Source organism: Diuraphis noxia, unplaced genomic scaffold (genome assembly GCF_037042655.1).
Source record: "Diuraphis noxia isolate RWA-SAM2 unplaced genomic scaffold, SU_Dnox_SAM2 contig0001, whole genome shotgun sequence".
NCBI lineage: Eukaryota > Metazoa > Arthropoda > Insecta > Hemiptera > Aphididae > Diuraphis > Diuraphis noxia.
The window spans coordinates 87,291,249-87,306,023 of record NW_028301711.1 but is presented as its reverse complement, the minus strand read 5'-3'; the positions used below and the strand labels follow the sequence as shown (position 1 = coordinate 87,306,023).

Genomic DNA, 14,775 nt, shown 5'->3' with positions numbered 1-14,775 from the left:
AATAAACAATATCAAGGCAAAGGTTTATGCCATGTGGTGTCTTCTTTAAGATGATGTTGGTGAAATATTGTCTATTTTTTTCTCTTTCCATGACTCAAGTAGAAAATTTGAGAGACGCTTTTGCGTTTTATTTCATAATTTACGAATAATTTTAATAGAGATTATAATGTTTTTAAAGGTTTGACATATTGGTTTGGTATTAGATTTTATGATTAGCTTATGAAACTGTTGATTTAAATGGATATTAAATATTTCGAAACAGTGAATGTGTTTTGTTTATATTGTGCGAGAGTCAATGGAAAAAAAAAATTCATAGTGCGTTGACATGTCCATAAGTATACGGAATTCGACACGTTGTGGTTTAGTGTACTAGTGTAAATCTGACTTAAAATAGTTCGTAAATAAACAATAATAATAATACTGGTGTTGAAGTGGCGGTGATTGTGAAACGGCGAGATTCACCGTTTCTTGTTGTTCTGCATTCGGGCGGCCGCGTTCCGCTGTCGATCCGCGCACAGAGGAATATGCCTCTCCGCGGATGCCTCATTGAACGTCCGGCCACAATGCGGGCACTTGACCAAGTCCGAGTCGACTTCGTCATCCTGGTCCGCCGTCACGTTGTCTAGCTCCGGTGGCAAGTCCTTCACCGTGCCACCCGCAGCCAGGTGCCGCTGCACAGCCCTAGCCGCCCGCACGTTGCGTAACAGCTGGTCATGCTTCCTACGCCAAGCGTCCTTTTTCTTCTGTAGCTTCTCAGCGACCCGCTGGTCCTCCTTTTGGCTCTGCATGAAAAAAAACAAACATTAAAGACAGCTGGTGTGAGCTACAGTTGGACCAGGGAAAAAAGGGTACGAAACGCATTAGATTTGGTAGTGGAAGACCGTTGGCCTCCTCACGCAACAAAGTGGACGTCACGTGGATTGAGTTAATGAAGACGCTATATTTTTTATTCGCAATCTTCTTATTTAATTGAGATTATGAACAAGCAAATTTAATTAAGTTCCCCTAATTTAGGTTAGGCGAGAAAATGATCACGAGTAATGGTCTCTTTCCAACACAAATTTGCAGGACATTAACTAGTTATAAAGTTGATGTTTCTTAACATGAGTAGTTAATTAATTAATTGAGTTAAATTAATTTAAATTAAATTAATATATTATATATATTTAATTATTATTATTTTTATATTTAATTTAAATTAAATTAAATTAATTATTAAATTAAGTAATTAATTAATTAATTAAGGGTGTCAGCGCTAACGCGTCTTTATAACAGAAACTTACTTTACAGGAATGATAACTATATATCTACTTTAAAACTCAAGATATTTTTTTTCATTGATTCTCCCACCTCCGATCTTAAGACCCCTTCGAACATATTCGATATATACAATTGCTTTGGTATGTTAATAATTGTCATCGAAAGGACTTGATATAATCTTCAATCATTTGTAAAAATGCTACAGCCTAAAATACATTGAGTATTGCCGTTTGTATCATGGACAAATTTGGTTTCAAACAACTTTTAATACTTATTAAGACTGTAGCTTAAGTGGATCTTTTTCGCGTTAAGCAGTTGTACAAACATTTTATAAGTATGTGAAGTCCTTATAAACAAACGTTTCCATTATACAATCGAAGTGGGTTGGTGGACCCACACATCGTCCAATAGGTTACTGACCTTTTTCTTGAACGACGTAACATCCACTCCGGCCTCGGCGGCCACAGCTTCCAGCCGCTTTTTGCTTGTGTCGAACACCTTACGTTTGCGGTCTCGTTCACGCGTGCGCCGGCACACCTGTTCGTGCTTGGGCAGCCGGTCGGCCGCAAAGTCCCTGGCGCACAGTGGGCAGCGTGCCATGCCCTTGGCTGGTGGGCCCCTGTCCGCGGACAGTTGCTGTTTCAGAGATTGTGGTCGTGGTGATCCCGTGGTCGGCGTGGTGCTTTTAACGACCGGTGCCCGGGTAGCGGCCTTGGCTGGCAGTGGTGAGACGCGCCTCGCTTCGGTAGGCTTTGGTTGTAGCTTTGTCGCCCTGACCAAAGGTTTCTGGATACCAGCCACCGTAGATGCGTTCACGCTGGCCACCGCCGCGGCCGCACCAGCGCCAGCCGCCAACGCATTGATCACCGTAGGCTGCACGACTGGTGGCAATAATAACCTGTTTGAGTCATTGAACGTGGCCATCGGCTTTTTAGGAACGCGGCCCACACCAGCACCGCCACCGCCACCACCGCCGCCACCAGCACCGCCGCCTACGTTACCGTTGACTGTGGCCAGTGGTTTTTTCACGACCGTCGCGGTTTTGCTGTTTATTCGCGCCGCTGGTCGCTGCAACTGTTGCTGTGGAAAAACGAACACCAATTATTATACATTATCTGCGTCATCAATATTGTATCGTTATGCATACCTAGTATAATAATTGTATACAATTGACCATTTAACTTAAACGATTAATTAATGGAATTTTAACTTTTTGTTCAATTTATACTCAATAATAAGGCCATACACATACAACTAAACGTGCCTTATTATAATAATATAATGATTTATCGCTTAACTAATGAAATATGTGTAATATTAAAGTGTGCCATAACAGCCTTAAGAATTTAGAGCGTGATACGATTCATAAGTACTAGTGATTTGCTGGCTTAGAATAAACGAATACAGGTTATTACTTCGTTTATCGATTGTAGGATATAAATAATTTTATTTTTATGTGTTCAGAATTTATCAAACAAAAGTTAAGACGATTCAGCAACTTTTTCCTAAATAGTTTTTGGCATTTTAACTAATTTTCGATTTAAAAGTCAATCTTGTGTGATCGGTCAGCATTTATTAAATTTGACAATTTTTTAATGAATTTGTAAACAAAACTCTAGAAGGTGGATCATATAACTTTTAATTATTATATAGGCACATTAGGCTAATACATTTAGCTTTTACGCACTTTAAAGGCACATACAATAATTTATTACTCGTCTGTATAACTTAGATACTAAAAGCTAATCTCGTTGCATACATGATACACATTACACATAATAAATATTATTGTGAAATTGATACTTGATAGTTGCAAAGTTTTGGTCAAAAACAATAGTAGTCTAAAGGTTATCAACTAATGCTAATATATTCGTATAGAAGTATAGAGTATAGCCGTATAGGTATAAAGAATAAAATATTTTACTTTAATACTTGACATGGAGCGTAATACAGCTTAGAATACTTATAGGTAAATAATTGAACACAATTACTGAATCAATATTCTCAAAAATGAATAGAAATAACTATTATCTAATCTTGATCAGCTAAAGGATTGCTTCATTCAAATATTATTATAAATACCGTTCAGATAAATGAAATAAATAATTAACTGATACCAACAGTTTTATATTATCCCAAACGATTACTAATCATATTCACTAAATAAATTAACAGAGAAAAACACATAATAAAACTGATCATACGATTCATCTAGAATATTCATTGTTGTTATAATTTTGTTTTTATCAAAAATAAATAAATACCTATCTAAAATCTGCAATCTCTAAAATTAAAAGCAATATATTTATAATAGGAGCACTGAGATAGATAAAAATATACACCACAATATATTATACTAATATTATTCTTATCCATGTCAGTAAGTGAACCTATTGTTGTTTATGATGTGCCGTGTGCATATATTGCCGTTATTCGTTATATATTATGTCTGTGTATTAGGTATTTACAAACGTTGTTCGATGCAATTTTCTGCTTTTATCATCTCACAGTTCTCACACGATATGAAACAAGCAAATGCATTACACATTGTGCAGCTATTTTTAATAGGTACTAATTAACGTTCCTACTATAATACTTTTACATTTTAAGAGGATGTCAGCGCACTATTTGTTTTCTCTCTCTGACCCACGCGTAACATAGACAAAACGCATTTACGAAGAATCATTTTTTCTATGCCTTTAAGTAATTTTAGAGTAAAACCTTCCATTACAAAAAAGATAAAGAATAATATTTTTGAGGGAATGACATATCGATTTTATATTTTATTGATATTTGACTTTGTATTCGACTTTCAAAATAAACAAAAAAATACTGTACATTTAAATAATGTTTAAATTATTTAGAGACAATATTTAGACAAATTGATATGTCATTCCCTCAAAAATATTATTTTCTATCTTTTTTGTAATGGGAGGTTTTACTCTAAAATTACTTCAAGACATAGAAAAAATTATTCTGCGTATATGCGTTTTGTCTATGTTACGAGTGAGTCAGAAAGAGAAAACAAATAGTGCGCTGACATCCTCTTAATACATATTGATAATAATCTACTTGGTGCATAATATCTACTATCATAATATTTAATTACAGTATAAAGTTTAAAAAATACAACACAATAAAAATAAAAAAAATAGTAATCCAAACTACGACAAAATCGATAACTCTTTCATGACATGCTATTTAGTCAAAACGTATTTTTATTTTTTACAGAAATCCGTAATCACATGAAAAATATTAAACTTTTGAAATTCATATTTCATGTATTTAATGAAATAATTTAAATGTTTGCACATAAAAAATACCAATTTGCATAGAATTACAACTGTGACAGTTATTTTATTATAAACTCATAATCAAATTAATTAAACGTCTAATTAAAATATAATTACAAATCCATAACTCGGGATATGAATAGTAAGGTATAGGTAATAATAAATTATACTTAAATGTTAATATTATATATTCAGTAACATAAGAGAAAAATATGAATAGTGTACATATTGATATCAATAAAATAGAATATTGTCTTTTCTCTTGATAATAATATAATTAGGGCAGTGTTTTATTGCATTAAAAATATTCAAAACGTAGCTAATAATTCGGTATAAGTAACGTACAATATAAAGTTATGATATACATACATTTTTGAACGATGACAAATACTGTTCAATAAAATCACACATTAAAACATAACATATACAAATCTATACACAAACAATAAATAAATAATTAAAAATAAACTTTATTATACTTCTACAGCTTATATCATTCACAAACAGATATATAAAATACTCTCAATTAAAAAGTGTAAAAACTACAGAAATTTTAATAAATATTATACTAAAAAATTGCATAAACTTTTAAATTAAAACTACAAAACCATCAAACATTTAATATCTTATAAGATTAAAATAAATTGAATTTCTGTAAGCTTAAGAAACATTCTCATAGAGGCGTGACGTCACAAATTATTTAATTAAAAAATGTTTAAACACAGGATGATTTTTATCATGAATCACTTACATTATTTTAAAAACTATTAACGTTTAGTAACATATATTTTTACATGATATTAATTAATAAAAAAAAACAAAAAATACTGGTCCATTACTCGATTCATGTTAACTATATAATATGTATATATTACCTATAATTTATAAACCACTAATTCAAATTATATTTTTATTTATCGAAAAGCTACAAATAATATTCTGATGCGGAATATGAAATTAAAAATATAGTTATAGTACCAAAAATTAAAAACTTGATAATTATGAATTTATGATAAATAGAATAAAATTTAATTGAAAAAAAATGTATTTATATTAAAATTAAGTAAAATGTTTTTCAAAAATCGTAATATAGTTTTTAAAATAATGAATGGTTCATGATAAAAGAATCGCATAGTAAATTAAGTTTCATTGATTTACATACATTCATAAAATAAAAATATACGTAACGTATAAAATCACGCACCGGAATACTTGAAATTAGCATAATATAATGCAAAATCTAAACTTAAATATCAGTGAGAAATTAAGATTTAGAAAACTATAAGATTATTGATAACGGCAAATAATGTTACAATAACTTCACCACACAACAGTTTATCGATATTTTATTTTGTTTAGGGGTAATGCTCTTGTTTATATAGATAAAAATTATGCACATTTGATGAATCTGATTTAAAATGAAATATAGGTACCTATAATAGATATCCCTTAACAAATGTAAAATTGCCTAAACCTGATATAGCTTGTGTCTAGTATATACACTAACTTAAAGTAGACACTTTTAATATATTATTTTAATTTAAAATATTGAAAAATGTATAATTAATAAATAATTAAATAATATTAAAATACATTTTATTTAAAATTTGACTCAGTCGCAGTAAATAATTTAGTGTTAAAGATAAATTTTAAACGTTCAGGATTAAACATAGATATAATATTTTTGTTTATAAGCAACATTTACCTACCTATATAAGTTAATGGTAATACTGTAGATTATAAGTTATAACCTAACGTTCTTAACGTTGACTTAAAATTTTGAACTAACACAAATTAATCAATAGGCAACTTTCCCATTTTTTAGCTCGAAAAATTATGTTTTTTTTTTTGTGCCGTTCTTCCAAGGCGTTTATTTCAATATAACACTGTTTACATAAAGATATTCTATGATTATAGTATGACAGTAATAGGCACGTCACCAGGGAGAGGCTTAGGCAGAGGACTAAGTGGAGGACTAAGCGGAGGCCTAAGGTGACCAAAATCAATGGCTCCGAAATGGCTCCCTCAATTTTATTTTTAAATATTTAAAATTTTTTTTTAATAATCCTGAATCCTTGATGTGTGTCACATATAGGTACTCTGTATAATTAACAACCGTTTTTTTTTTAAATTATAATTATTTTTTTGTTGATTCCAAGAACTTAACTTTTAAATATTCGTACCCGACATTTGGAAATGACTCAACACGTTTAATAATAGATTAAAAACTGGAAAATTGTATTTAAGAAGACACAATATCTGCATGTGTTGTCTCTGTCTTACATAATATTATGATTAGCATACCAAAAACTGTTTGTACGGTATATAACTTTACTACTCAGGCTGTAGTGATAACACAGAATAAAAAATTATGATACACTGTGTGTATGATGGCTGTGGTGATAGTTATGACTCCAAACTCATGTACAATATAGTTGAGAGCATTATCTGTAAAATATATTTATATAGGTTAGGCTTATTTAAGTTCTTATTGTTTCAAAATTAATTATTTTTGTATTTATCAAACTTGAATAACATTTTTTAGTTTCGAAATAATAATAATAATAATAAGCGATTTTTCACAACCGATATTACCCTTTTTATGGGGAGAAAATTTCGTTTCTTAGATATGAATTTATATTATGTAATTATGTAATCTTCTTGGTTCTTTCTCGCGCAAAACAGCTTTTACTATATATTTATGTTTTACATTTATAAGACGAAAACAATTACATATCATGCATCATGCAGGTCAGTAGGTGTGGCGTCCTCTAGGACTATACATTATAGACTATACGTTGTTAAAACGTATTTTTTTTTTTATAGATTTTTTGAGTTTTGATTTCGTGTGCCTGGACAATAAGTATTTTGTAATGGACATTTTGGACGTATAATAGTATTCATATACCTATAGAAAAACTTATAATTGTTTGTATCATTCATTTCTATGTGGCTTGGAAGAATTTTGGTGAGGGGAACGTCTTCCGCCGATTTCTTCCGATGTACATATAGGTTAGGCTCAGCAAATTTGTTACGCTACGCTGACTATATAGGTTATACTACTTTACCGTGTCACAATACATAATATCACACACACACACACACAACTACACTATAATTTTTATGCGTTGGACGTATATTATTATTACGATGATGGGCCAACATAATATTTTATAACAACAATAATATTATGCACATGCAGCATGCCCGTCATCAGCCGAAGCCAGTGCGACGATAATGACCTGTTGCCGTTGATCGTAGTCACCGTCGTCGTCGTCACCATTACCATCACCGTCACTGTGATCACCGGCGTCACCTGCACCTGCCGCCGGCCGTTTGGGAACACCTCCGCCTTTATCCGGTTCGGACGCGGGTGGCTGTTGCGACCGGTGTGCCCCGACCGCCCTGCCTGGTCCGGTGGCGCCGTCCAGTAACCACTTGAGCTCGGGCGCCGACTGGGCAGTCTTCATTTTGCCGGCTCCTTTGCGGAACGATTCTGATAGCAGCTGTCCACCCAGGTTGGGCAACCGCCCGAACAGCGCGAGAAGTTCGCTGCGCACGTCACCACCGTCCGCGGCGCTGATGCCCACCAAGTCGGCGCCACCTCCAGCGGTAAAGCAGACCGTCTTGCACAGCGGATCGTCGTTCACATCGGACAGCGGTCTCAGGGGCCGTGACCGGTCGCGGCCCGTGAGGCTCCGCCGCCGCTGCCGTCGCTGTTGCTGGTGGTGCTGGTAGCCAGGCCCCTGCTGCTGTTGGCTCCGCTCGGCAAACAGCTGCCGTACCTTCACGCCGGGTCAAGCAAATTAGATAATACTGCAATGATGCATCGCGAGTATACGTCACCGAATTATAAAACATTTGAGTGAATCGATTTATTGTATCATAGGGTTGTAATTTGGTCTGATACGATTTCACAAACGATTATCATCGTAACGTTTATGGCGTTGTATAATGCGTGTAATAAGACAATAGTTTGAGCGTGACCAAAATCAATCCTATAAAATAATGGGATTCGTTTGTAACATTTCGACACTCTCCACAAGCGCAACTTTGGTACCGAAAGCCATGTGGTCGCCTATGTACTCGACTAGGTTGCCATATCGCCAACTACGAGCCGGGAACTGGTAAGGCTGGAGCGACGTAGATTTGATGTTTGGAACATGAGGAACAATATTAATAATAATTCTCGTAACATCCTGTTAAGTAGAGAAAGGATTTTATTTATTTAATTAAGTGCCGAGAAAGCCAAACCGGCAAAAAATAAAAAACAATTCATACAATAAATAAAACATAAGGGAAACTAACGGCTTCTCTGGTTGGTTACCGAGAGTAAATGATAATAAGAGTGCGAGAGTGTCGAGAATACCGTTCACGGTTTATTGAAAAAAATTAATATATTAATTAAAAAGGTACATTACCGACCAAATATATTCCTCGCATGTCACTGGATTGCACACGGCAAAACGGACCTCTACTTCTCAACCATGCTGTACCCCACCGGCGTATTATAAAAATGAAATGTCGTCACGCCCGCTAAGTTACTCATCAAGTAGACGTACGAAAAATAAGACGGGACGGAGAAAGTGGGAGAACAGAGAGAGAGCGAGAGAGAGAAAAATGTATGAAGATTATACAGGGTGATTCTTTTATCAAACAACACTCATTATTTCAAAAACTATTGACTTTTTCAAATTTTTTTTTTCAAAATTTTAGAAACATCTTGTTCTAGAACTATATATTTTTTAAATATTTTCACCCTTATATTTATCGGGCTAACCATACAATAAACATGATAAACTAAAAAGACTATTTTTTCAATGAATTTTCACGTTTAAATTTTCATTTTTCGTTAATCCGTTTACAAGATATAGCCTCCCAAATTTGGGTGGTTTTTGGTGGTGTTTGTGTGTTATAGGTGTATTTTAGGTGGTATTTACACACAAACACCATATAAGTGTTGTTTGATAAAAGAATCACCCTGTACATGAATTACCTAATCAGCTGATATTACCGCGCGTACACGGTATCAGTATCAGTTGAGTGTTGCCCGGACCCTGCCACACACAGCATTTGGGAAATAATAATATTTTGTGAATATTATGAAATTATTGAATAATAAATATTTAACTAACAATATTGTATAAATATTCTTCTCATGATAACCAAATATATTATTCTATAAATATGATTGTATAAACATGTCGACTAAATATTTAAAAAAAGTTTTTATGAAAATGTTTTTTGAAAATATGTGATTAAAATGTTTTGTAAATATTTTTTATAAAATATTTTCCAAATATGAACTTCTTAGCCAAAAAAATATAACTAAATTATTTTTTAATTATCTACAGAACTTTTTAAATTTTTTTGACAACTATATTATTTTCCTGAAAATATTTTTAAAATAGTTAGGAAATATTTTAATGTGGGTGGTGACAACAGTGCAAGGGACCGTGGTGTGAGTTGTTCGAACAGGCAAGTTTTATCATCGATCAGCGGAGCTTAACCCCGACGGAAAAAAAACACGTCTTGTAAGTAAACTATGGGTTAGGTTAATTTTTTCAAAGTATGTTTTAAAAACATTCACCCAATTTTGGTCGTCACATGTTATACAACAAATATCATGACATGTGACCATATGTAGTAGGTATCCCATATTTATGATATATTTGGTTGATTTAATTATCAACACAGTATCACTATTGGTACACTGTAATAAAAACTAAAGGTACACGTATTGTTGTGCAGCTTGCCAGTAGCGTAGCCAGGATTTCTAAAAGGGGGGTAGAAAGCAAAATATATTATAAAAATTAAATTTGTACTGTTTTCATTATCAAAAAAAAAAAAAAAATAGAGATAATAATAATATCCAGGTACCAGCATTGATTAAAATGTTTTTCGGTTTGATCTATATTTGTCACCAAAATAATTAAAGATTACATATTTTGCAAATTTTATATTGGCTCTAATTAACGGATTAAACTTCTTTGACTGATTATTTTTTTACTCAATATTATGTTTTAATATATTTTACTTCTCTAAAAGGTGAACAGCCAAGTACAACGAATAGAGCTGAAGCTTATCATAATTATTTTAATAATGAAAATATATCCATTGTATTGTGTATATTTTGTGCGCAAACAATTTGTAAAATTATGTGCAAATAAAAGTTATATATAATTTTAGTAGTATTCAAATAATTATGTATAACAATGTATTCAAATTAGAACCACCCAAATAAAATTATTAAATTAATATAAAATAAAATACAGTAATTCCTATTACTGTTGGAGCTCCGTATCAATATTTGTAATAATGAAAAAAACAATACGTAGGTACGTTACCCCAGCCCCCCCAATTTGATTTTTGCAATTTTTTCGTGCCAGTAATAATTAGTGTTCAATTCCTGCCAATTCCTGCCGCAAACCCCGGAATTCCTGTTCTAACGGTTTTCCCGGAAAGTCGAATTTTCGATATTGTAAATCAGTTAAAATTTTATAATTTAAAATTTATAATTATTTTATATTAATTAAATTAGTTTTTTTATATAATGCCAAATACTAATATTATAAAAATAAAAAAATAAAAAACAGTAAAAATTAAATTTGAAATACCTATAATTAAAGATTTGTTACCTAATTTCTAATTATGATTGGTTTTTGCACGATTTTGTAAATTTCAGCATTTTAGAAGCAAGTTTTTAGGTTACAGCTGAACATAAATCTGGTCTTTACTCAATTTAAATGTAAAATTTTCGCGAAAATAACACAATATTCAATATTAGAAAGTTACGTATTTAAAAACTACTAATTTTTCTTTCGCAGTGTGAATTTTGTCAAATTATTCGACTTTGTAGAATTACAAATATTAAATAAGTCTTATCAGAACAATTATTTTTTTAGTTTTTTTTACCAAAACTTTAAATTAAATTAAAATATGAAATAATTGTAGTCCTTGTCTATCCTTGTCATTCTAATAAATAAAACAGAGTTATAATAGTTTCATTATTTTAGGAGATATTCCAATTGGTAAATCCTCACGGGGACATCCTGCAGTGTGTAATAAAATAATTTATTATTCAGTCTTATTGAATAAGTATTTTTAAATGTGCCGATCTATGGTTGTGGTTGTTGTAAATGACTATGAAAAATGCCCAAGTTTCCCCCCCCCCCCCACCCCCAAATGATGCCACTGTTATCGGTGTCTATTATTTGATAGGTAGTAAATATATAGGTTAATTAGTTATTTTATAACAACATTTTATGGCTATTTTTAATTTGTATTCAATACATATATTCTATTTAATATAATATTTAGCTTGTCCTACATTTTTTAATATAAAAAGCGCACTTACCCGCTAATTCACTATTAGATACATTAAATTGTTTTTGTTTATATAGTTTATTATGCACTAGCCCTACAAGCACGGTACAGATATTTTTTTAAACTAAAAGTAAACATTATAAATATTTTTTGGACAAATACGAAACAGAAAATTTGTGAGACTAATTGAAAAAAAAGCGGGTAAGTGAATGTCGCTCTGCTGTACATTAGATGGTGGGGTGGGCCTCTGACTAGGGTAGGTTAGATTTGAATGCAATGATAGGTATCATTGTATACGAAAAACGATTCTGAACGCAGATGATTTGTCAGTCTAGGATATATTATATTTAAATATTGTCATATATTTTATGATTTTTCAACTTAAAAATTACTTGCAAATTTTCGCGTTTTCGACAGATTTCGTAAGAATTTGAACTATAAACGCTTATGAAAAAAAATCATGACTAACGATATTTAATTTTTTTTTTTGCTACAATAAGAACAACTCATAAGGAACCTTGTATTAAATTTTCAAGTTATTTTGAGCAATGGAACTCTGGAAAGTGAGTACTTTATACAAGTAAGAATTATTATGCTATATGAATATGTGCGTAAAAAAGATGTTGGGTGGTGAATCTGAGAGATGTTGCCCTAGTCTAACAAAAACTGAAATGGTGCCAATAATATTTACTATATATTATCGATTTGAGCACTAATTACTGGCGCAAAGAAAATTGCAAAAAGTTAAATTTAGAAGATGGGTGGGGCTGGGGTAACGTTACTCCAGCTCCACCCGTGGAAAATTCGACTTTCCGGGAAAACCGTTAGAGCAGGAATTCCGGGGTTTGCGGCAGGAATTGGCAGGAATTGAGCACTAATTACTGGCGCAAAAAAAAATTGCAAAAATCAAATTGGCGGGGCTGGGGTAACGTATGTAAAAACAATGCCTTCTCTTCGTTTCAGACTCGCCACTGAGTGGCTTTTCATATGTAGCAGTGAGTGAGCTGATATAATATAATTGATACAATAAGAGCAAAATTCTGCGTTTTACATTACTTCCATAACACTGTTTCAGACTAAACACATAATATACTATACTTCAATTATACTATTAAAATTTATAAGTAGTGAATTATTTTTAAAAACCCTATCATTTGATAAATGAGTAACAAACTAATAACTAAATAAGTAAACGATTCCAAGAGATAAACAGAATCGTTCCGATGAGTCGATGATGACGCCGCCGACGTCATTCGTCCGTGCTAGATATATTATTATTATGTTTACGGTTATTATTCGTACGGCGACATCGATATAATATATCATATATCATAATATTCTATGCTATTAATATATTAAAACTTAAGAGGATGTCAGCGCACAACTTTCTTTCTCTCTCTCTCTCTCTCTCTCTCTCTCTCTTTCTGACCCACGGCTACGTGCAACATAGCAAATTTGCGTTTTAGTATACATAAGCCAGTGCTATTAATTTTAAGAATAGAGTGCATTTACTTATTATCAAACATTGCTCGAGTCCCTAATTTAGTCATTTTACGATATTTAATTTTTTTCTTTTTTTTTGTAAGTAATTACTATAATAAACATGTAAACTATTACAATTAAAAAATGCTCATAAAATGTTTATAAATTAAAATATCGCAAAAATGCAAAGTAAATACAAAGGTAATATTCTTAACTAAAAGTATAATAATAAGTGAATTTACTTTAATATTAAAATTAACAATTAGAGAAAACAAATGGCGAGCTGATATCCTCTTAATAAAACGCCGAATAGACTACTCATGGCTATTATTGTAGTGTACCTTACATATTATAAATCTTCATTGAAAGACGATGATAACGTACTTGTATAAAAAGTAATACAGTTAGAATTTATACCCTTTATTAGTCTTGGTCTTGGAGGTCAATAATCAACTATATAATTGATTGTGTTTGTCACTGTGACAAAATATTTCATATGTAATTCAGTGTTAGGGTGGATGGGTCATCGCCGAGTAATTTTTAGCAAGATTTAAAATTATAATGCATTTATAAGCATTATAAACAATATTAGAAACTAATATTATGTTATTAATTTATTTAACAACGAATTATTGTATTTCAGATGAATATCGGTGCCAGTGGTATTAGCTATCAGTATAGTAGAAATCGTAATACGTATAATATATATTGTGTGCAATGCATACCTAATTAGAGTAATCTATTTTGTTCGATGATAGCGTTCCAACAGTAAACAGAAAATATATTTGTATATTTAAACATATTATATTATCATAGTGACTTTATACAGTTTCATACTGCATTAATCCATTATAAATCATATCATGATGTAAAATATTATATCATGTCAAGAAACATTCATTGTAAATTCAAATCTTAAAATTAAATAACCAAATGAAACATTAATAAACATTAGGTATTTAAGTATAATGAGTTTTTTTGACCATCAAAAATCTTAACTTATAAAGATTAAAGTCACCACTTTTTGTAGTCGTAAAAAATATGTAATATCGACTAATAACTTATATTTTATGAAATTTTAATTGGGGAATACTGCAGTGCATGTTGTACATATACTATTTTTACTATAATATAATTAGTTACATATTTACTACTACTGCAAACATTATGCCTTATACTTACATGACGTGATATCATGTTTGATATCGCTGGACAACGGGACAATGAAATTTTTACCGAACGAATAAAAACCCCACCGTATAATAATATAGGTACACAGTAAACGACTAAACGAGTCATATTTCATCGTGTATTTCCGACGCTCGTAGTAGGGTCATGAGATTTTTTTTTTATATTTTTTTTTTAAATATTATAATATAAGTACGTAAAAAGCAGAATATTGTTCTTGTAACGT

At 31.6% G+C, this 14,775-nt stretch overlaps 1 protein-coding gene across 3 annotated transcripts in view; it reads right to left on the bottom strand.

The window, feature by feature from the left end:
* The window catches only part of LOC107164011 (uncharacterized), a 40,757-nt gene that overhangs the window by 9,028 nt on the left and 16,954 nt on the right, over positions 1-14,775 (bottom strand). For all 3 annotated transcript variants that reach the window (XR_001506044.2, XM_015511674.2, XM_089218070.1), the window contains exons 4-6: positions 7,796-8,338; positions 1,681-2,334; positions 422-782 (exon numbers count right to left, since the gene is read on the bottom strand). Coding sequence is in view for 2 of the 3 variants with exons in the window: in XM_015511674.2 (XP_015367160.2) it covers positions 459-782; positions 1,681-2,334; positions 7,796-8,338 (1,521 nt within the window). In the remaining variant the exon portion in view is untranslated. The remainder of the gene's footprint in view (positions 1-421; positions 783-1,680; positions 2,335-7,795; positions 8,339-14,775) is intronic.